General features: G+C 31.9%; 1 protein-coding gene across 1 annotated transcript in view; it reads right to left on the bottom strand.

The window, feature by feature from the left end:
• Nucleotides 1-25552, bottom strand: part of LOC145279873 (uncharacterized) — a 266143-nt gene that overhangs the window by 47202 nt on the left and 193389 nt on the right. The window contains exon 3 of the mRNA XM_080131330.1: nucleotides 19580-19697. Within this exon, the coding sequence (XP_079987456.1) occupies nucleotides 19580-19697 (118 nt within the window). The remainder of the gene's footprint in view (nucleotides 1-19579; nucleotides 19698-25552) is intronic.

Genomic DNA, 25552 nt, shown 5'->3' with positions numbered 1-25552 from the left:
AAAGCTTTTTGTTTTAAAACATGTGGCAAAGCTCTCTGGAGGATACAAATACGCCCAGTATGACAAGGCCAACTTTGAACTGATTCAATTTTAGGACATCCTCTACTCATCAAGTGACAGGTAATCATATAATGATCAACATCAACAAAACATCCAGCATCGTCTTCCACTATAACAACCGTAAATTGTGATTTTGTTTAAAAGAAAAATCCTTTTGTCATAGTCTTGACCGGGACAACATAAACAGTCAGTATTGAATCAAATAACCCTAAGTCCTACTAAAACAACATGGCCTGTGCAGAGAATGCAAACAAACACAAATGGAATGTGCTCTGATGAATTCATTGCACTTGTACCTCCTGGACATACATACTTCCAACAAAATAGTCAAGCTGTAGAGGTCCCCAAATACTAAAAATCCTTCTATTCTAAGAGCATCTTCTCTTGGATTGCTAGGCTTTAGAATAGACTCCCTGTTTTTTGCTTTGCTGACTGTACTAACATACAGGCTTTTAAATGTAATGTGAACAAACATCTTGCTCATCTTAAATAGTTCCCTGTACACAGTAGCACCTCAAACACTAGCTCCTTATGTCCAATTGGCAATTTGTCTAATTTAGCAGGAACAAATGCATGTGTGCGTGTGTATAAAGGGTGTTCATAAAATCTGGCTACATAATGTAGCCAGACTTTGTGGACACTGTATAATCTTGATAATTATGTATCTTTACTTATGAATCTAAATAAAAAAAATTGTTCAAATTTTATTTCTGGAATTTTGACATCGTGGTGTTGATTAACAATTAGTTCTAAGTGACAGTCTTCTTGAGACTTAAGATTCAATCCTTACCAAAGGTGATAATCTATACTCTTATAATTTTTTTTTTGTGTATTGATATTCATATTAAAAACCCGTTTTTCTATTTATTTAAAAAGAAAATACAACTTTGTTATATATGGATCATGGAAATGTATTTATCTGCAAAAGATCTAATTAATTTGCATATTCTTTTAAAAATTCATTTTAATTAATTCCCTATCAGTTTTTTCAGTTTTCTTTATGGGATGATCATCTTTAGTTAACTATTACGTGTAATTATATTCTCACAGATATTCTACATGATTTATACTTGTGTAATATTTGCGTAAAAAGTTTATGGTAAACACAAACATCATTCTATATATATTTATGTATGCGTATATATATTTATTTAAAAAAATTTTGCCTACCAAACTCCTCTGCCAGTTTTTTTGTCTACAGGCATGAAACTTAATATATAGGGTATTCGAAGCCATGCAAAACTTTTTATTTGAGTTTTAGCTGAGGAAAATCGGTGCAAAAGTGTGAAAATGAAAAAAAAAAGAAAAGAAGGAATTTGCCAGGTGAAGGTTGAACGATGGCAGTACAAATATGCATGCATAGTGTAATAGCTATTGATTCATGTGTTAATTTTTAGCCTTGCAGCAAACATGTCTTCATAGCTCAGGCATTAACGTCAAAGGAAAAAGTAAATTGTAAGCTAAACATTTTGGTTTCAATTCTCGGTGGTGGTGTACAAATCATTTTTTTGTTAAACTTTTTAAATCATTACTATATATTGGGTCCAATATAGTATAGTAATAAATACGAAATCTGCATTAATCAAAATATCATATTAAAGTGGATTTTACAAACGGGCAATGCCAGGTAGCCTGCTAGTCTTATAATAAAGAACAATGTGCATTTATTTGTATACAAAAACATAAATCTCTTCTATAGCACAAAAGTTAGTGAGTAAAAACATGTGCCTTACAGCTCCTTGACGAAACCATTTCAAAAGGTAAGGGGAAGTTTGAAAGCAAATAGCAAGTCAGACAACCCCCACTATCTGAAATAAACTCAAATGTCTGGCAATATTTCTAAATTATTGATATGTATACAGAGATGTCTCGTGATGCGGGGTTTGAATCGTTCGACTGATATTAATCGTGACACCCTGCACTGAAGATTCCCGAAAGGATGAAACACTAGTGTCTGTAGGTATTTAATAATTATTATAGTAAAAAAATAATTATATATATATATATATATATATATATATATATATATATATATATATATATATATACTACATACAAGTTACATTATATTTATAATAAGCATGGTTACCTGGAATTCCCTGGAGATATGGAAAACAAAATAGGAGACTTACAAAACGTGTTTAATATATATTTTTTGTAATCCTTTCTTCATCACCCATTCTTTTGCTTTTTCTAGCAACTAGAAAAAAAGCGTTCATGAATTACTACATAATAACATTAAAGAAGTGCTTTAAATATCACCCACGCCCACAACTAATTCTGTTCTTGGTGAACCGCAAAACAATACATACATATATACATACATTATATATATATATATATATATATATATGAGAGAGAGAGAGAGAGAGAGAGATAGAGAGAGAGAGAGAGAGAGAGAGAGAGAGAGATGTAGTTTGCTTGAAACATTGTGTGTGATATGTATTTGGGAAAGTATTAAAAGGTTTTCAAAATGTAAGAAATGGAAAGTTGTTTGTGTTGAGAAGACAAAAACAACCTCAGAAACAGTCGAAGGAAGGATGAAGAATTTAATCCTAGGTGCACAGTTTCAACGTGGTGGAGGTTCAGTTTTAGTGTGGGGCGTTATTAGTGCCAATGGTCCAGGGCCTATAGGTCGCTTGCAAGGTCAAATTAAGTACATTAATATGTTTACTGAGCATTTTCTACCTTAATTTAGCTGGAATTTGGATGATAATCCCATCTTCATGCAGAATAATGCTCTCATTCACACAGCTGGCAATGTCAAGAGCTTTCTGGAAGGGCATGATATTCCGTGTTTGGATTGGCCTGCACAATCTCCAGACCTCAATCCTATCGAAAACGTATGGCATTACATCAAGCAACATCTACGTAATGATAAAATTTCAAATTTGGAAGAACTTTGGACAAAAATTAAAGAAAAGTGGCATACCTTTTCACTGACTAATTAAAGTGAATGCCACAAAAGTTGCAGGCTGTCAAATTGCAGAAGGGCTATGCTACTAAATATTAACTAGTTCATTGTATTCCTGTTGTATTTGTGTTGCATTAATGCTTTAAAGTTATATTTAAATAACAATTTTCCATTGTGCAGAGTTTCTTTTTGTCTTCTTGATTTGGAGTTAATTTTTTAATTTTTGAACACGAGGATACTTCAATTAAAAGTTAAATATGAACAGGTAAAATTATAAAGAAATAAAAGGCGAATCAAATGAGGTATACTTTGTTTAAACAGTTACATTCAATTTAACTTAAATTTTCAGTTTTTGAAAACAATAACAAGTGCGGATTTTTTTTTTTTGTGGCACTGTATATATATATATATATATGTATAAACCGAAATTTTTTTAATATTTTCAGATTACAGCTAATATAAAAGTCCTATATTTTTCTTCATTGAACCTAACTACACCATGGAATATTCTTTTTTAATCCTGGCTTCTTTTAGGTTTGGGTGCAAAGCTTTTTCGTTTTTTCAATCCATGCGCTAAATAGCAAAATTTATGACTGCCTATAAATATTGTTTTGCTAAAAACATTTCCTCTGATGAGATTGCAAATCCATGAATTAAAGAAAAAAAAACATTAAATTTTTGTACTCCTTGTTGAATAATAAATTAGTCGTAAATCTTTTTAAGTAACTTCAATTTGCATTTATATATATATATATATATATATATATATATATACTCGTGAGCAATAAAAAAAATTTTTTAAAATAAAAAAATGGGCCAAACAAATTTTATTGCACTAAAAACTATATTGGACACAGAACAATTGAACAAGAAAACTTAAACGAGACTAATAACACCGAACAAGACATTTACTTTAATAAATGCTTAGGATGGAATCGCATTCCCTTTTGATTTCTTTAAAAGATCAATCATTTTAGACATGCTCTCAACTAAAGTGGAACACTGTGAAGAGGAGATGCTCTTCCATTCACTTTACACAGTTTGTCATTGTTTGAAAAAGTTCTTCCGGCCAATGCACAAGATAATATGGACCAAATATTCTCGATTGGGTTTAAATCAGGGCTTTTGACCTGGCCAAAATATCACATCAATTGAATTATCAGAAAACCATTTTTTGTGACTTTAGCAGTGTGTTCAGGGGCATTATCATGTTGAAAAATGTTCTAGGATATTCCCAGCTTCTAGATACTTAGTAACAGTCCTGTTTCTAATATTCAAATGTATTCCTTTGCATTGATTGACTTCTAATCTATATACATAAAAGGCAAAATGTGTGTGTGTATGTATGTATGTTCGCTTTTTGTGTATGTCTGAGGCTTTCTCGGGGGGGGGGGGTTCGCTCTTTCTTAAAACTTTTTATATCACGTCTAAATGATAATATGTATGACTTAACAACGGGGGTTGCGTGTGTATTTAATTTGCCTGACTTTTACCAGCTTGCCGCGTCTTCGAAAATCGAAAAGCGGGGGAAACAGTAACTGGCTTGCAGCGCAAAACTAGGTCAAACATCACACCACTTCCTCGCACCTGTATATTTTACTTTATAAACCTTATTTTAACAGACTTATCAATTTCTCTTCCCTCGTGGCCGAGGTGGTTAGGTGTCTGGCTTTTTTCCCTTCCGTTTCCACCTTCGCGTCAAGACTTCGGAGTTCAATCCTACCTTCCTACTAAAAATGTTTTTTTTCTTTTACACCTCCAAACGCCCAGCCAACACTTTTTTTTTAACACACACACCTCCAAACACCTGGGCAACGCCGGGTAACCCCCGCTAGTGTCTAATAAGTTCCTGAACTCTTGCTGCAGTAAAAGTTTCCCATGCCATTATCCCTCCATTCCCGTGTTTAACTGTCGTTTTTATGCAACTTGGCGAAAATCTTTCTCCAGTTCTTGATTGCACTATTCGAGAGCATCGGGAGCATCAATAACAAGACAAAATCTTGATTCGTCTAACCAGAAAACATTCCTGAAACAGTCTGTATCTTTCTTGCCATAACACGAGAAAAATCTCTTTCTATCATTGATGTTCTTCTTAGATAAAAATCTTCTTTGCACACCTTTTAGAAGAAAATCTCATTTCTTTCATTTGTCTAGATATTGTATATCTAGAAAGAGAATTTCCAACCCTTGTTTTGAATTCTTTGCTATGGTCAACATAAGTTTTCTTTCAATCCTTCAAAACAGTTAATTTAAGCCTGTGGTCGTCCTTCAAAGTGAATGCTCTAAGGTGACCAGATCCAGATTTCCCTTTTACCAAGCATTTAACTTCAAACCTTTGACCAATTCGCTTCACTACAGAAAGAAATGTTTTCACATTTTCTTTTTTTAAAATATCAAAAATCTGCTTATAAGTCATTTTGGACTGCCTTAATTCTGCAATTCGGTTTTTTATATCCTCGCCAAGATGCGGTCTTACCATTTTTAGGATTAATTTTTCCACTTATTATTATATGCTATAATAATAATGATCTGCAAAATAGAAATTTTCAGTCAAAATTAACAAAAATTCATGGAAAATATTGAAAAATCGATTTCTTCCTTCTTGGCTTATTTTTTTTGCTCATGAGTGTATATATATATGTATAAAATTACTTGTTTTCGTCTTCTCTTCTCAACATAAACAACTTTCTGTTTCTTGCATTGTGATAACCTTCTAATATATATATATATATATATATATATATATATATATATATATATATATATATATATATATGCATGTGTGTTTCCATATTTTGCACAAAGACATGCTTTGTATAAGTTTTGATGTTGAGCTAGACACACACACACAGGTTTTCTTTATATATAATACATTAACAGGATTATCTGGTGTTGTCCGAGGTCTTGATTTTTGTAGATTACAAAATAAAATTTTTTTTACTAAGGATTGAACCCACAACCTAGAAAAGAAGAATTGATTTTAGAACAATCAATGTCTTTATCCATTTGATCATGTGATCAGGGAGATAATTGATGATGATGATGTGGGTGGAAATTCATAAACTTAATGTCTAGTATGATTTTTTATATAGTGCTGTATATTGATGATTTTTTATATAGTGCTGTATATCGATGATTTAGTACTTGCCCTTGATACAATGACAAACACTTGGGAGAATTCTATGGAAGTAAAAAGTCTGAAAATGAATGTCATCAACACCAAAGTGATGATCAGTGGTTGTAATGTTGGAAAGTTCCCAACAAGAAAGAAAATTTCCCTGCTCAGTTTGTGAAAAGAGAGTCGGATGCAATTTTATTTGTAGTGCTTGTAAGCATTGGGTACACAAGGAGTGCAGCGAATTTACTGGCAACTTGATGAGAGAGGATAACCAGTTTATATAGAGAAAGGATAAGACAATGTGATGAGAGAGGATAACCAGTTTATATAGAGAAAGGATAAGACAATGTGATGGATGCAAACTCAGATGTGAACAAAGTATATTTAGATGACAAAGATGTTAAAGTTGCCGAGAAGTTTTGTTACTTTGGTGATACCATTGGAGCACAGGATGGAGCAGGTGCTAGTGTGATTGTAAGATTAGAAGTGGATAGAGTAAGTTCAGGAAATTTTTACCTGGACTAACAAGTAGAGCATTACCAGTGTTGACAAATATGAGAAGAGAATATTCTTTTCCTTATTTTGACTCTCGAGTATATATCAGTTAATATCTTGTATGTTTTTAGATAGATTGATGTGGTTCTTGATTAATTGTGTCTGTTTTGGATATATGCTTGAGAGTCAAAACAATGATAAGAATATTCTCTTGTCATAGCCCCAGTGATGATGTATGGAAATGAAACCGGGTCAGTGAGGGTTGAGAACATGCGTTGCATGGTGCAAAAGTGATATGAGAATGATTTGATGGATTTGTAATGTGAATCATAAAAACAAGCTTAGATCTGATAACCTAAAAAGAAAAATCTGGAAAGTACAGGAAATGTGTGTAAAAGAACGTTGATCATGTGACCATAAGCATCGATGAAAGTTCTTGGGTTAGTAGATGTAAAACAGTAGCAGGTCCAATTCTTAGGGGGAAGGCCAAAGAAAACATGGGAGGAAGTGATAAAAATGGACTTGAGAGAAAGAGGGATAAATAAAGACCTGGTCAGAGATGATAGGTTACTTTTTAAATCAATTTCTTTAAGCCATCCAACACAATGCTAGCATGTAAAATGCATGATAAACCGAACATGATGATATTCTTTTTTTTTTTCCTTAGTGCTTATAAATTATCTTCAGCTACTAACAAGCATCTATTTATATACTAAAAATGATTTAATCAACGTTTCTTTCCCTGTGGCTTTTTTTTTAATCTATGTTGCTTCCACATGAAAGTGATTTGCATATTAGACATGCTGATATGAAACGACTTTCTCTATGAACTACCATTTATGTTGGTTTTGATGTTTGGAATTGCTTGAGGTCATATACTACAATTAATTGGTAATTATTACATGTGCAACAGTTATTTTCTGCCACCCCTAGTTCCTGAGGCTTGCTAAATTAACCGTTTTAATGGACCATCCGATTTCATATTAATAATAATTTATCACAACACTAATCCATTAATCATACACATACCGTAACTATAACCCAAAGTTTTTCTAGCAGTTCAACTTTTTCTTTGCTATAACTAGGTTTAAATTTAAGCAAAATAAGCTATAATCTCCAAATAAAGAGACTACCTCCAGCAGGTGCAGTGTAAACAAATCATGTAGCACTACTAGCATTTTGTTGTCCCTATTGTGATTTAAAACAAGTACTGGACTATCAGTTACCGGAAAATCGATATTGCACCTATATTGCAATTATTATCAGCCTGTTCTGTTTTTAATTAAACACAGAACAAAAAATATTCCAGTGGATTAAAGAAAGGATTTCAGTTAAAAAATTCCATGATCACCAACTATGATAGAAATAACCTAAATAATGCTGGAATGAAATAATGGCACGAAAGCTTGTGATAATGGCAACAACAATGAAGAAGAAAAAACATTCTGAATCCTGTTAAAATATGTTCATTTACTGTACAAAGAGAAATAGTTTAGATTACTGAGTACTATTTTTATTTTTACAATATTTCAATCAATGAACTGCCAAGCATTTTAAAGATCTTTTCAAACATAACATCATCAACGCCCATTTTACATGTTGAAATGCGTTAGACAACTTTTAGAAATTTATTTTAAAACTAACCAATCTTTGACTAGGTCTTTATCTTTCTATTAAGTCCAGTCTTCTTATTTCCTCCCGTGTTTTCCTTGACCAGCCCCTGCCAACAGATCTGCTACCTGCACTATTCCACATCAACTTACCCAAGAACTCTTATCCATTCTTTCAACATGACCATATCCAGGTCTTCTGTTCTCTTTGTCCAGATTGAATCTTCCTCTGAGGTCATCAGGTCTAAACCTGTCTTTAAAACTTACATTACTCATCCATCATATCATGTTTTTATGCAATGGAAGCTTTCGATGAAGATTTCACGTTCATACATAATCATCATACTGTGTTCATATGCCAGATAAATTCTTCGCTTGGCTAACGTTCTGCTTGTTAGTAACGGAAGAATACAAAGTTTTGAACTGAACATGGTATTGAAGATCATGATTTTAAATTGAACATGGATTTGAATTGATCATGGTACTGAATCCATAGTGATAGATTGTCCTCATACCAGTAGACATGATTCCCAAATTTAAAATGATACACCTGAAGAAGGTCGGAGGTTATATTGACCGAAATGAGAAAATAACAGAGTCGGGAATAGTATGCTAAATATTGTAAATTACCAAACCTCATCTAAAAAATAGAAATTGGAACTTAGATGAAAAAAAAAAAAAAAAAAAAAAAAAAAAAAAATGAAGGAACAAATATCATGCAGAAGGTTTGAGTTCAAAACATTTTTGTTAAAAAAAATTGAAATAAAAACATCATCTTTCTATTGTACTGATTTTTTCATTTTTTCTTTAGACAAGGCTTATTTATAATTTTGCCACAAGTATCTATGATTATATTAAAGCTGAGTTCATCACCGTTTGTTTCTTTTTCTATAGACTTTAATAACACAAAATATGTTAAAATATTCATCAGTCGTTGTGTTTGAAAATATATCCATTTTAATTGTTGTTTTAATTAGTCATAATTTGCAATTAACTCACAAAGTACCCCATTTTTTAGTAAGCTCCTTCCACTATTTGACTCTACTCTTATTATATATATATATATATATATATATATCATTCTATCTTTGTTTGTTAATGGTCAAAGGTAATCAAGAAAGGAATAAAACAATTTGTTACAAACAAAATGGAATATAACTACTTGTAGTAATACTATTTTACCTGTAGCTGGAGATGGAAAGAGAGAAAGATAGAAGAGATAAAAAGAGACTGATTTTGGATTTAACTTTGCAAATATTCATCTATTCCTGATTCAACAATATAACCAAAGTGACTCAACAGGTCATATTCTATTAATTTAATCATGAAAATCAATCTTATAATTACAGAACCTAAAATCTATACCATTACTGCAGAAAACATGGATGAAAAGGACGAGGACAAGACAGGTGAGTAGATGCATACATCATTGCTGCTACTGCTGCGGGTTTAATATTGTTAAACTGTGCTAGCGTTCAGCAGAGATAGAGAAATATACAAAATCTTAATCTGAAGTCTCTGTTGTCTGTCTTATTACAGTAACAGTGAGTTGCCATGGTCCAAGCATGCAGCTCATGGCCCAGAAGGGAAATTAATTTGTGACATTTTTCTACCTGGGTGGTGCAAGCATGTCGGTGGTTAGTTGAAAATGTGGGTGACAACCATTGGTTGAGCACTCAAATCCACAAATGGTCTTCAATGATGGAATCATGATTGGTTAACCATCTCTTGTCACCTTGTTCAAGATCGTCGTGGGAGAGTTGCCATAGTGCAAACGAGAGAAGAAGTCTGCTCAAGGCAATCAGGGTGAACACTGTTGCAACAACAAGATTATATGAGTTTATCTCGTCGGTACTGCCTGGGAGTCGTTTCACTTTCATTTTTCCAAAACTTTCAATACATCAAAATTTGCTAAAAATTTTAAAGCCAGAAATGGCTTTTAATTTTGATAATTTATGTGTTTCCAAATTTCTTTCAAATTTCAAAGTGACATGAAACGATTGATTGCTTTTTATTTTTCAAATAGTAAAAGATTGAAATGATTTATGAAGAACCGAAATGGATTCCAATGGATTTAATTTCATAATTAAAATATTTAAAAACAGAATTTAAAACTTTTTTGGTTTCAATACTTTTATACTATTTCAGTTTTTATTTAAATAAAACTTTAACTATAAAATAAAAGTTGAGGGTTGGAGGGTGAAGTCAGGTGTCAAGAAATATTTGCAAGAATTCCATTTTTTCTTTTTAAGGATTTGAGAGTGGAGAATATGGTTATGGAGTTGGAAGTTATACGGTTCCACTCTAAGAATTGCAAGAATTCTGACTTCTTATTTTAGAGTCTTTCATTCATCTGATGGGGAGTTGGACTTTCTTTTTTTTTTTTTTTTTAAGCTAACTTCCTAACTCAAAGGCATCTGCATCCATCTTGAGCTGGTATTTATTTATTTTTTTTACAAGAGTCAAAATTTCTTTTTTTCATTGTTATCAGCCAATTCTTCATCCCCGTCTCCTTTTTCTGCAAATATTCGAATTTTAAAAGATTGAGAAAAAAAAAAAAAAAAATGTCAAGGACCATATAAGATAAAGCCGTTCTCAACGTGTGCGTGTTTTTCCACTCTTCGGATCACTACTTAATAATACGTGAGATGATGGTGAAGGGCAAATGAGATGAGAAGTGGTAGAAGGAGGGAAATATAGGGTAATGAATGCACTAAGCACAAAGATCTCAATTCGAAGGCTGTGAATGTTCACTAAACAATATCCGAGAATAACCTAGTATTATAACTAGTTCATTGTTTGAACATAACTTTTATTATGATCTAAAAATGTTGTTTATTTTTTCAATGCTTGATTTTTTTTAAAAATATAACAATTCTCTTCATGACTTTCCATGAAACAAATACAAATATTTTGCATCCTCTAGAATTCAAACAGCATAATATTCCGTAATCCACAAGTTGGGATATTTATGTGTTAGAAATAAAACAGAACACTTTTCATTCACTTTTATTTTATTTATGGTAGCATTTGAAAAGAAATTTACAATCAGGAACAACAACAATGTCTTCATCTCTTCTTGTCAGGTGGTGTCCCATTTAAATTTGAATCAGTCGGAAAAATGTTGTTTGGGTGGATGAGTGAGCGTGTGGCATGCTATATTCAATGAATGCCTGTTGCTTGCAGTACATGCGACATAAGGTGGGTAGGGGCACTGCCAATCAGTCTGTACAATCATAAGGAGGGGGTACGATTTATGGGATATATGGAACCAGGCTTATGGGTATAATACCAAGCTTTATTACTACTACCATTATCACAATTATTATAGCTATAACTATTAGTACTACTTCTACTACCACCTATTACTATCTTCGTCCTATCATTCTTTACTGTTACTCTTTTTGCCTCATTATTCTTACTTCACCTCCTATTATTTCTACTCCCCCTTCCACTCTTATTAGTCTTATTGCCCCCCATTCTATTATTATACTCTTTTTATTATCACTTTTCACTCCTTCTCCTACTACTCATCTTATTCCTCTTACTTCTCCAATTATTCTTACTATTCATAAAATATTCCTATTCTTTTTTTTATTTTATTTTCTACTCCTCCTATTCTTACTACTTTTATTAGAACATCTTCAAAAAAATGAGAAATTAAAATTAAAACATGCATTCAGTTTGTGTGTGTTTTTTTAAGGCATTAATTTTTTCAAACAAGTGTGATTTGTTTTAAATAAAAATTACATTCATTTAATTAAATCTTTTGAAATATTAGCTTCAACAGTGAACAACAAACAAAATTTAGACATTGGATGATAAGGTGGTAACCTTACTTTGATATGCATCAAAAAATTCCAGTCAACAGGTAAAAAAACAAAAACAAAAATAACAAAACAAAGCTCTACAAAAAAACAAACAAACAAAAAAAAACAATCTTGAATTAATAGAACTCATTCTTTTAGGATTAGATTTATTGTTAAAAAGTATCATCATCATCATCATTATTATTATTATTTATACTCCACTAGGAATTCAATGATGTTCCCTGGAGTGCAGGTGACAACAAGTCTTCTCAGATTTCCAGTACTCTCCATCTCTTTTGATAACCTTTGCAAATGAATTTGCATTATCGCAACAGCTGCTTACCATTAGCTTCTTGCTGGCAGCAACCATTAACCTTCACTGAAATTTGGGTGGCAGCAAACCTCTTCAAGGTCCAATTCCTCTGTGCATTTATCTAGTGGAGATCTTGTTTGTGTTTTTTCTCTTCAGTCTTTCCATCCTCTTGACCTGTCATAACTATTTGGTGTGGTATAAGTCGATGCTAACTCCACCATTTTTTTTGTGTGTAGTGTGTAGGGGAGTGCATAATTAATTTTTAAAATTTGTGGTTTCAGTTTTCTTGGTTCCATGTGATGTTCCTTTCTATCTTTTCGTTTTACTTGTGTTGCAGCTTCCATATGGGCAGTTAGCATTTGCAGTTTATGTGGGTTAGTTTCCACATCTGAGAGTTTTCCTTAAAATTTTAGTTATTTTCAGCAATGCACTTATTGTTAACGTAAATCCCCACTGAAAGGAGTTTTTTAAGCTATCAGTTAAGCCGTAAAATGAGAAAAAGATGCTCGTTTATTTACCCGCTTATGTAAACTGGCCAAATGTATGTACTAAAAAGGATTTTTAATAGATTTTCAATGATTTTAAACAAAAATTTCATAGTATTTTGCTGACTTTGTCTTTCAAATCTAAGACATTCATTTTCTCGTTGTTATCAAGTAAAAATAATAAATAAATAAAATCTTCAAAACAAATCAAGCTCCTTTTTTTTTTTTTTTTTTTTTAAATTGATTATCTGGGCAATTAGATCATTAAAAAATAAATGCAGAGTGAGAGGAAAGAGATAAGGAGTAAGAGAAAAGTACAAAGAGAGAAAGAGAGAGAGGAGGGGGAAACCTCTAAAAATCTAAGCATTAATTTTACTTTCAGCTTTTTTATTTTTTTATTTTGGGGTGGGGAGTCATTACTTATCAAGGTCCAGTGGTCACTCAAGGATAAGGGTTAGGTATTAGGTAGATGGTAAGACAAGATCAGTCAGAGTGGAACTTGGGTAGGGCTGGATTATCAAAATCGACGACTCAATAAGAATTTATTTACATAGACTTGAAGACAATCATGTTATAGTCAGCTGAGAAACGGACAAACGGTATTATATTCCTCAGATGAACAGTTCTATGAAAGAAACTTTGCTCATGGAATTTTTGTTTTAGTTTTGGTCACAGATTGGAAATGAAGAAAGTTATTGCCGGTTGTTTCAGATTTGTTGAGAATGTTTTATTGGGAAGGGACCGGAGATTGGAGCTCAATCGAATGTCCACAATAAAAGTATCAATAGAGAATAGCTAGACTCGCAACGTCTCTTCTGTAAGAATGAGTAGGGAGGCGAAAAGGTCATTGCCCACTAGATTAAAGACGGTTTTGTACCCAGTCAAGGTAGAAAAAGATGCCTTTTCCAACAAAGATTCCTTTTTAGATTGTTTAAACTTGTGGAATGAAAGCTACAGAATTGAGTTTGTATGATTTCAATTATTTTGACTTGTTTTTATCTTGGATGTTATTTTGACAATGTTTCGGCAGCTGTAACCTACAACCATCTTCAAGTGGGTCTTGTCAGACTCAGGAATCTATACAGAATTTCAAACTGAATCCTTTATTTAATCCATGGAGGAGGGGATGACTGTTCTTGTTCCATCAGCCATAACTGGATATAAATCTGAAGTAATTTGTATTTGATTATTAGTATCCCCTTATCGCGATGATTGAACCATCAATCTCCAAAAGATTTATCACTTAAAACTGATTATTACTTAACTTTATGAGTGTGTCATTGGTCCACAAAAAGGGTTGCTCAGCTCATGAAAACTATCAGGTACTGAAATAAGTATTAGTACCTGGATGCAAGTCTCACAGGGACTGCTAAGAGTTATTGGCTGAATTTTGTATTATGATTATCTGTTTGTTTAACTAAAGATTTATTCCATACATTTCAATCACAAAATACATGCTAAAATATTCATCAGTTTTGAGATTGAGTTATGTTGGAAAAATTTCCATTTTGTTCTAATCATATGCAATTAACTCATCAAACGACTCATTTCTTACCAAAATTTTATGTATCAAGTCTTATCTCTCACTCTATGATGTTTGATCATGCTGTTTTTATTTTATACAATAGCTATCACTCTTGCTTCTGTCTCTCTTTAGAAAGTAATAAAAGCAACATATAAATACTAATATGGTAGCTTCCTTCAGGCTTGACAGACTATGGATACCTACTCTAAGGGTGCATGTATGTGGAATTATATTTTTTTGTGGCAAGAGTTGTGCAATATCCAACCACATCTCTCCTGAGTCAGCCTTGTTAAATACCAGTGGCAAGTGGAAGTTCAGGACGACTGGAAACAAATGCCGAGATAAGTGGAGAGCACATACAGTGCCTAGAATTCCCAAATGGTCACCCATCTGGTACTAGCCAGGCTCAGCATTGCTTAACTTTGGTAATCTGAAGAGAACCGGGGTGTCAACATGATTATACCATATTATACTAATATATAAGCATATGCACATACCTAACTTTATATAAATAGAAATGAAAATATAAATTATCAATATTTACAAAACTTCTAAGTTGGCCAACTTTATTATGTGCACTTATTTTTTGGTTTTTATTAAAAGAAATAATTTTAAAAAAGAAAAAGAAAAAAATCTAAATTAAACAAATTTGATTTTATCAGAACAAATTTTTTATTTCCATCACAAAAATGTGCCAAAAAAAAAAAAAAAAATAAATAAATAAAAAATGAAAAAAAAAAAAAAAATGAATATTCCGTGTTTGTAACAGACTTTCATGCTAAACATTGTTGAAAGAAATGTGCACTTTATAAGAATTATGAAAAAAAACTTAAATCCTGAAAAAGTTAGTGCGAAAACACAATCGCTTATGAAGTGTCCATTTCTTCCAACAATGTTGGAGTAAATATTAATATTATATTCATAATAAAAATAAAAACAAAACAATAAAAATAAGGCTACACATTTTTTTAAATTTTAGATACTTTTTTATTTTTACTTAAAGGAAAAAAAAAAAAAAAAAACGTAGTCAAAAAAAGCAGATTTAAAATGTTTATTGTTAAGGAATGAAAAATGAAATACAAATGAGGTTTTTATTTGTGACACATTTTCAGGACAGGGATGGAACAAATCCAATTTACAATTAAATATTTAACAAATGCCAAACCAAATATGGACTTCTTCATTACAAGAAAAAAAAATGAGGGGGGGGGGAGTGGTAAAAAAAAAAAAAAAAAAAAAAAAAAAAAAAAAAAGACAGCAGCATTATAAAAACAGTGGAGAAATGTTGGACGGAGCTTTAAAATAATCCCCTCCCCTCCCCCCCCAAAAAAAAAAAATAGAAAAATAAAATAAAAAAGTAAAAAGTAAAAAAGAAAAAAAAGGATAAAAAGGAAAAAAAAACCCCAAAAAACAAGGAATAAAAAAAATGAAGAAAAAAATTGTCACGTGGTGACCTATAGACAAGAAAAAATTCCCATCATATGAATATTGAGAGAGAGAGAGAGCAAGAGAGAGAGAGAGAGAGAGAGAGAGAGAGAGAGAGAGAGAGAGAGAGAGAGAGAGAGAGAGAGACGGAAGGGGAAGTTTTTTTTTGTTTTTTTTAAATTTTATTTTTTCAGAGCAGATGTGCTTGTTTGCATGGAAAAATAGAAAAGAATTCCATCAGTTTCCCCCAAACTGAAATTTTCTTTCCAAATAACCAATTGCAATAATAATAATAATGAAATTCTCAAAGAAAAATCTTGTGACTACTTCTAGTGAGCAAACAATAATAATAATAATAATAATAATAATGATAATATTGATGATAATGACTATAATAGTAATAAGTTTGCATGGAAAAATAGAAAAGAATTCCATCAGTTTCCCCCAAACTGAAATTTTCTTTCCAAATAACCAATTGCAATAATAATAAAGTTCTCAAAGAAAAATCTTGTGACTACTTCTAGTGAGTAAATAATAATAATACTAATAATATTAATAATGATAATATTGATGATAATGGCTATAATAATAATAATGATAATAATAAAAGTAATGATAATAATAATAGTAATGGTGATGATAATAATGCGGAAATAAGCCGACATAATCAAGTAACTTCAACCAACCACAAGTAAATAAAAACAGAACAACAAAAAGGACATTACACAAAACCAAAGGAACTGAAACTGGAAGAAATTCCATAATCTTCCCTAACTCCCAACCCACCCCAAAAATACAAGTGATGATACCAGCATCGGTTGGCACCACAGAAAATGGTTGTCAAGGATCAAAGTAGAAAGGAAGACTAAGAAGGAAGCAGACCATTTCAACTCCCACTGGAAGCGTATGGAGAGTAATGGAATCTTCGTGAGGCTCATTGTAACTGAATTTCCAGAAAAAGACAACGGTCATTGGTAACAATAAGTCAACGATAAATGACTGTTGCAATAATACATTTTGAAACGGTTACAGGAAGAGTCAAAGACTGCTGAAAATCTTGAGAGACTTGTTGTCACTTAAAGTCAAATACACAGATAACAGAGAAAGTATGATTTTCTTTTTGTGAATCAATAAATTTTCCATTATTTAACGGTTTTATCAAAGATTTTAGATGTGTCTCATAGATTTTAGATGGGTCTATATATGGGCAACTCTGTTTTTCCGTAAAAAAAAAAATGGAAAAGAAATGTTAAAAAAAAAAAGAAGAATAACAGTTCAACAAAATCAATATAACAAATGTAATTCTTGATGAATTTTAAATAATGTAAAAGTATAAAGTTGCATGTTATTAACAAAAGAATAGTAATTATTCTTATGTTTTCATGAGGCATTTTTCTTTTTACTATACAGAAGCCAAATGAAAAGTTTGAGTGCTCATAAGCCTAACCAAAATGTTATAAATTTTTTTTTTTTATATATCATGCTTTGGTCATGCTTAAGTCATACAATATCCGTTTTAGAAGCATCCACACAATTTGTTAATCAGTAATAAAAATGAAATGGATGGTGGTTGAAATCTTCATAGTTCTTGAATGCTGTAATATTTAGGTTAATGAAAAGAAAAGAAATCGGTAACATATAAATAAGTTAAGAGAGAAAGAAAGTTAGAGAGATAGAATCAAATCTATAAGTTCAAACAAATTTGATTAAACAAAATCAATTTTTACCTATTGATTTTCATATTTTTTTCAATTCATCAGATTTGTCTTTTAATATCAGCATTAATTTGTTTTTTTCTCAGAAACAAAATTATTTCCACACAGAGCTACTAAGAGAAGGTGTTGGATATGGCAAAGTGGAAATCTGCACAAACTGACAACTCAGTGTGGCGTGTTTGAATGGCAGAAGCATACGACCACTTTCATTATGAATGTAGGCAACCTTCAGGTGATCTCACCAGTGAGTACCTGATTCTAAAGCAGAATCAGGGAAACCAATGTCATAAGTATAAAGAAGAAATCTACTGAGAATAATTTTCAGATATTCAAGACTGAAGTTGTATCCTGTTTAATCAAATATGTTTGCATGAACGGAATGGCTGCTGCCTAACAAGCATAAAAGCAAGAGAATCATGTGTTTGTCTCCAATCGTTTACCTATTTTTATTTATTTTTTTACTTTGCCAGGAATAATATATTACCTATGCAGACTGTCCTCAGGTTGTACATATATTTCTCTCTTCTAAGGAAGCATGCTTTTGCATTGCATTTTAACAAAGATTTAAATTATATGTAAATGAGATCATTGAACAAATTTTATCATTTTTACGTCCCTCTTTTGAAGTGTTTACTTCTCCAGAATGTTTCAAAGGTGGAGGCTATATATTCACAATTTTCATGAGAGCAATAGCGTTTTAAATGTTTTAATATATTTTAGAGTTTTACATTGGTTTCAAAATTGTCCCAATGTGAGGATATTTTAGTTTTACAATAATAAAATCACAGAAAATTTCATTGGTTTAAGATCCTCTGATGGAATGTTTAATTCTATAAAATAATTAAAGTCTAACACTTTGGATGGTGGAAACTTTATTTTCATTTTTCATTAGTGAAATATATTTTTGATCGTTTCTTAGTATTTCAGAGTTCAAAAATGTTTCCATATGAGGGTAGATATTTAGGTTTTGTATAAAATAATAAAAAAAAAAAAAATGAGATCATGGAGAAAATTTCATTAGTTTAAGACCCAATTATGAGGTTCTTAACTTTACAAAATGTTTCAAGTTGACTGTCGAAGGTTGAAGGTCTGTTTTCAGTTTTAATTGAAGAAATGTTTTTGATTATTTTTAAAGCATTTCAGAATTTTACACTTACTGAAAAAACTTCAATGTTGTCTCAATATGAGGACAGAGACTTTTGTTTTAACATACAATAATAATGAGATCATCAAGTAAACTTCATTTTAAGATCCTCTTATGGGGTGCTTCATTCTACAGAATGTTTCAAATCTAAAACTTCAGGGCATTTTTCAACATATTTGGTTTTTGTAAAAAATAATTAATGTTGATTTATCTTATCTAACAGTGTTAAATTTTTGCTTTAATTTCTGAGATCAGATTATTGGTATTGTTTTTATTTGGCTTAGTGTTCTGATCATTGCTATTTAGTTTTTGACTATGCTTCTGTCGATGATTCCTCGAGCCTTCTTCAGGTGTGATGTTCATCTGGTGACCCCCCCCCAATGTTGACTTCGTATTGTGTAAATTGAGGATTTGGAATGTATTTAAATATGATAAACTGGCTAACTGGCATTCATGGTTAAACTCATGCACATTGGTCATGTGTAAGTAACCATGTAAAATGAACATGTTCAATGAATAATGTCCCTGTAGAAGGCCAGAGAGTACATCAGCCGAAATTTACTCAAAAAATAATTAGCAACTGCAAGAGGACAATAGGTTGAATAAAAACAATGTTTGATGCAGTTTTCTGCATCAATAATTTATAATGACTCGCAATTCAAACTTCAGGGTTAATTATTGACCAATTTTTTGTTTTGTTTTTGTTTTATTCAATTTTTTTTTTTTTTTTTTAAATAGCCCCATTTAATCACAAGCTCTTTCAATCAAATTTGTTCCTCATTTAATTTTCTTTTTCACACATGCAGACATTCAGCAAAAGAATTTTTGTTTTAGGTGCAATTGTTTTGTTTTTTTTGTTCCCTTTTCAGAGTCTCTATGACTTAAGTGCTCGATTAAGTGCTCTATTGTGTACTTTTGTGAAACGAATTAAATGCGTGCGAGTGCTGAGAAAGTCAACTCTCTGACCTGGCTGAACGGAAGTGCCCGAGCTAGGATAGACATCCTCATCGTTGCCAGATCCTTGGTCTTCATCATCGGTAATCAATTCATCCCCACTGCCATCAGATGAGGTCATATAATCTTGCTGAAAAAGAAAAATGAAAGTTTTTAAAAATTCAGGATCTGTATGATTCTTTTTTTTTTTTTTTAAGAAAGAAAAATTACGAAGAATAAATAAGTTATTGGATATTATGATAATGCTGTGATAATATATACTACATCAGCTAATAGTAGGACCTGTTGCAGTGTTGGCTGGGAAAACTGAAGAATCTCAGAAACTCTTACTTTTACCCCATTTTACTCCATATTACTATTTGTATTTTTTTCTTACTTTCTATATGTATCAATTTTCAAGTTATAAGTAGAAGAAAGTAAAACGTTTTCTTTGCTGGGTATGCATAGTTGGCATGAATGCACTATATTACTGTATTTTCTGAATTAAATTGATGCCATTGATGATTTAACCAAATTGTTATAAAATTATGACTCATTTTGTTATGATAATTAGTTTTTAAAGAGTTTTTTTCCCAACTCATTACAAAAAATTAAATGTCTCTGGATTGTTTTCAAATATACAGAAATAAAGTTGTCTTTTGTGAATGGTAAGGCACAAATATGAAGAAATAATTTGGATGAAAACAATTCTGTGTAGATGAACAATAATAATTATTAAGATAGCAGAAAAATAATTACTTTGAAATGAGGGCATATTTAATTGTTTGTTGCCAAACAGATGTCCATTAAATGTTTCTTATTCTGGTTGCTGAATGCAGGAGTCAATAACTGCTTTCCAAATTACTGCTTTAATTAATCGAGATAGCTGAATAGCAAAGAGTTATTCCTCTTTAAACATTATTTTTCGCTAGATAAATCACGTTAACACCTCTTTAAGTTTGGTGTAATTAATGTTTTGGTCATGACCTGGCCTGCATTCAATTTGCAAAGTTTTGGATACAAATTGTCTTCCCAGATAAAATCTTCAGTTGAGCCTTAGGTTTTTCCATTTGCATGACTGAAATAACTAAAAGGTGTCCAATAGTATCTCAAGTGGGAAAGTATCATTTTATGTGTTCTGCACGTTGGTTTCTGCAAGATATGAGAGTTGTAACTTATTCGCATGCACACGTCATAATATTTCTGGTTTAATGCAAAATATAATCTTGTGTCCACTTCTCCTTTGTCATTCTGATATTCGTTTGATGATGGTTGAACTGCTGTTCCATTTGTATATGACTCTTGTGAGAATTTGTGCAGTTAGTTGATTGACATACATTGGTAAATGAACTTTCTGGTTTAATGGAACTTCAGCCTGTGAACTACCTTTAGGAGCATTTTTGTTTGGTGTAACTCTATAACTTGACCAATAGATGTACCTATTTACAATGCTTCCCCACGGGACAGAGTTAGACACCAGGATCGTTTTTTAATGTGGAGAAAAGGTACAAAAATAAAAAATTGTCTGTCGTGAAGGACTGCTCCTCCACCGAAAGAGAACAAGAAATGGAAGCACAGCATCTGAACAGATACTACACATTGATCTTGGCCAAAAGGCCAACAACTATGTGTTAATGTATTCATCTGGATAATACCTGGATGTAAAAGAAGAAAAAATTAATACACAATTTTGCAATTTTAATGAAACAATCACACATTGAAAAAGAATGCAGCCAACAACTTCCGATGAAAAAAAGTTGAATATTTTATCTCAGACCATTTTATATGGTGAAAGGAATATTTTATATGGTGAAAGGAATATTTTATATGGTGAAATGAATATTTTATATGGTGAAATGAATATTTTATATGGTGAAAGGAATATTTTATATGGTGAAATGAATATTTTATATGGTGAAAGGAATATTTTATATGGTGAAATGAATATTTTATATGGTGAAAGGAATATTTTATATGGTGAAAGGAATATTTTATATGGTGAAATGAATATTTTATATGGTGAAATGAATATTTTATATGGTGAAATGAATATTTTATATGGTGAAATGAATATTTTATATGGTGAAATGAATATTTTATATGGTGAAATGAATATTTTATATGGTGAAAGGAATATTTTATATGGTGAAAGGAATATTTTATATGGTGAAATGAATATTTTATATGGTGAAATGAATATTTTATATGGTGAAAGGAATATTTTATATGGTGAAATGAATATTTTATATGGTGAAATGAATATTTTATATGGTGAAAGGAATATTTTATATGGTGAAAGGAATATTTTATATGGTGAAAGGAATATTTTATATGGTGAAATGAATATTTTATATGGTGAAATGAATATTTTATATGGTGAAAGGAATATTTTATATGGTGAAATGAATATTTTATATGGTGAAATGAATATTTTATATGGTGAAATGAATATTTTATATGGTGAAAGGAATATTTTATATGGTGAAAGGAATATTTTATATGGTGAAATGAATATTTTATATGGTGAAAGGAATATTTTATATGGTGAAATGAATATTTTATATGGTGAAATGAATATTTTATATGGTGAAAGGAATATTTTATATGGTGAAATGAATATTTTATATGGTGAAATGAATATTTTATATGGTGAAAGGAATATTTTATATGGTGAAATGAATATTTTATATGGTGAAAGGAATATTTTGTATGGTGAAATGAATATTTTATATGGTGAAATGAATATTTTATATGGTGAAAGGAATATTTTATATGGTGAAAGGAATATTTTATCTCAGACCATTTTATATGGTGAAAATGCAACACTGTTTTAAGCAAAGAATTGGAAATTATAGCATCAAAGATCATTTCTGAAGTAATTGCCAGTTCTCTGACAATTGATGAGAGCACTGAAATAATTTCTGGTCTCACAGACAATGCTGAAATAACTGAATTTGATTTTAATTTGCTTACTCAGGAGTCTGGATAAAGTATCTACATGTCTGATTGCATCAATTCAATGACATGTGATGGAGAAACCATAACCCAAGAGCATAGTGGTCCATCTTTGTAGTTAGTTAGCTGTACAGACTGGAATACTTTTATTGAATCTGAAAATGCTAAGAGGTCTATCATATGTAATCAATGTAAAGTGATACACACATAATGCTGCAAGTTTTTGTAAACTGTTTGTGGCAAAAATTATTCTCCATGCTTCCTTCTTTGACTATAGTTTCGCTTGACAACTGAATGTATGAGCTGTTGTTTTTGGTTGCCATTAGGAATGCTATGTGAAATAACAGTTCCAACATCATCAACAGACACATCAGAAATGACAAGTAGTACAAGTGTAGTATGTGAGCAATATATCAGAAAAAAGTAAAGATTTAATTTCATTAAAGACTCATGCTCAGTGGATCATTTTAAAAGATAGTTGAAAGGTGCACTTGTTATTTTGAAAAAAAAAAAAAAATTCCCTGTAGTGACTAAATATAATCAAGAAAAAACAAACAAACGATGTTTTGATGTTTATTGGTGACAGCTTTTCTTTAACAACTGAAATATTTTAAGTCTGGACGTTGATCATGTTCGTCAAAAATGAATCCCAAATATTTCCTTTGTGTTCAAAAACATTCCCGTTGTGTTGAAATCCATACCACTGTATTTGTTCAAATGTGGAAATCAAACTCTGTAAAAATTTATTTTGTGCAGCAGCTATAACAATGAAAGCTTGTTACATCCGGTTAGTATTGCATTTATTGGTTGCTGGAATATGGGTGGACCCGGTTTGACTCCAAAAGGAAGGCAGTTGAATCTAAAAAGCCCCTTGTCATTATTACTTATTAAATTAGACTCCTCATTTAATTTTCCAAAAAGATCTTTTGGCAAAGGTAACGAGTACTCATGTGCATCTAAGGAATTGTTCAATCTCGTGGAACAATCACCAAATATTCTTTTATTCATTATTTTAACAACAAAAATGGAAAATGCCCATGCAGAGTAATTGGTTGACTGTGATACTCCTTCTGGTTGCAGACGTTCCAACTCCTTGTCCGTTTTTGTATCAGATATTAATTAGTTTAAGAGTTGCCCTTTAGTGCAGAATCATAACATTGTCAAATTTAGCCTTGAGTATTTCTCTGAAATGTTTTTCAGTACCAGAAATGGAAGAAATATTTAAACACGAGATGAAAGTCAAGATTCAATTCCTCTATCCAATCTAAATGAAGCAAATTTATATACAGATTATCAAAGAAATAACATGTTCCAGACAGTTTTGTTTCTTTAAAAGACACATTGCAACTTAGTTGAATTATGTTTCCTGCTGAGCAATATGGTGTTTTCGTTAATATGTTCCTACATTTGCAATTTTTAATATTTTTAGTTATATTTTCTTATATTAGCAATAATTTAGTTAATCATATGTTGTTCTGATGCTAAGAACAGATACTACATTTAGCCTAAATGCCAAGGAACCATAACAAATAAGCTTTTATAACTAGGCAGACATGAAACAAATACAATCTGATTTAATCCTTGACATCCTCCATTTTTATGGGAATGGAGGTTAATCTTCCAAGTATTGCATTCTACTTTGGGAGGAGGAGATAATGTAATATCTGTTCTGTTTTTGCTTGGACACAGCTTGCTGTCATGGTGTCCTGTTTACAGTTTAGTAAATGTTGCTATTCCATAGTGACAATTTTGACTGACGTTTTTTTGTGGTGACAGAGAGAGAGAGAGAGAGAAAGAGATAGAAAGAGAGAGAGATAGAAAGAGAGAGAGAGAAAGAGAGAGAGAAGGATAGAAAGAGAGAGAGAAAGAAAGAAGGATAGCAAGAGAGAGAGAAAGAAAGAAGGATAGCAAGAGAGAGAGAAAGAAAGAAGGATAGCAAGAGAGAGAGAAAGAAAGAAGGATAGCAAGAGAGAGAGAAAGAAAGAAGGATAGCAAGAGACAGAGAAAGAAAGAAGGATAGCAAGAGAGAGAGAAAGAAAGAAGAATAGCAAGAGAGAGAGAGAAAGAAAGAAGGATAGAGAGAGAGAGAAAGAAGGATAGAGAGAGAGAAAGAAGGATAGAGAGAGAGAAAGAAGGATAGAGAGAGAGAGAGAGAGAAAGAAGGATAGAGAGAGAGAAAGAAGGATAGAGAGAGAGAGAAAGAAGGATAGAGAGAGAGAGAAAGAAGGATAGAGAGAGAGAGAAAGAAGGATAGAGAGAGAGAGAAAGAAGGATAGAGAGAAAAAGAAGGATAGAGAGAGAGAAAGAAGGATAGAGAGAGAGAAAGAAGGATAGAGAGAGAGAAAGGATAGAGAGAGAGAGAGAGAAAGAAGGATAGAGAGAGAGAAAGAAGGATAGAGAGAGAGAAAGAAGGATAGAGAGAGAGAGAGAGAGAGAGAAAGAAGGATAGCGAGAGAGAGAAAGAGAAAGAAGGATAGCGAGAGAGAGAGAGAGAAAGAAGGCTAGCGAGAGAGAGAGAAAGAAGGATAGAGAGAGAGAGAGAGAAAGAAGGATAGCGAGAGAAAGAGAGAGAGAAAGAAGGATAGCGAGAGAAAGAGAGAGAGAAAGAAGGATAGCGAGAGAGAGAGAGAGAGAGAAAGAAGGATAGCGAGAGAGAGAGAAAGAAGGATAGCGAGAGAGAGAGAGAGAGACAGAAGGATAGCGAGAGAGAAAGAAAGATAGAGAGAGAAAGAAGTATAGCGAGAGAGAGAGAGACAGAGAGAGAAAGGAGGATAGCAAAAGAGAGAGAGAGAGAAAGGAGGATAGCGAGAGAGAGAGAGAGAGAGAGAGAGAAAGGAGGATAGCGAGAGAGAGAGAGAGAGAGAAAGGAGGATAGCGAGAGAGATAGAGAAAGTAGGATAGCGCGAGAGAGAGAAAGAAGGATAGAGAGAGAGAGAGAAAGAAGGATAGCGAGATAGAGAGAGTGAAAGGAGGATAGCGAGAGAGAGAGAGAGAGAGTGAAAGGAGGATAGTGAGAGAGAGAGAAAGAAGGATAGAGGGAAAGAAGGATAG

Source organism: Euprymna scolopes, chromosome 7 (genome assembly GCF_053919585.1).
Source record: "Euprymna scolopes isolate OS-2025 chromosome 7, ASM5391958v1, whole genome shotgun sequence".
In the NCBI taxonomy this organism is placed as follows: domain Eukaryota; kingdom Metazoa; phylum Mollusca; class Cephalopoda; order Sepiida; family Sepiolidae; genus Euprymna; species Euprymna scolopes.
This window is presented reverse-complemented; position numbering and strand designations above follow the sequence as displayed.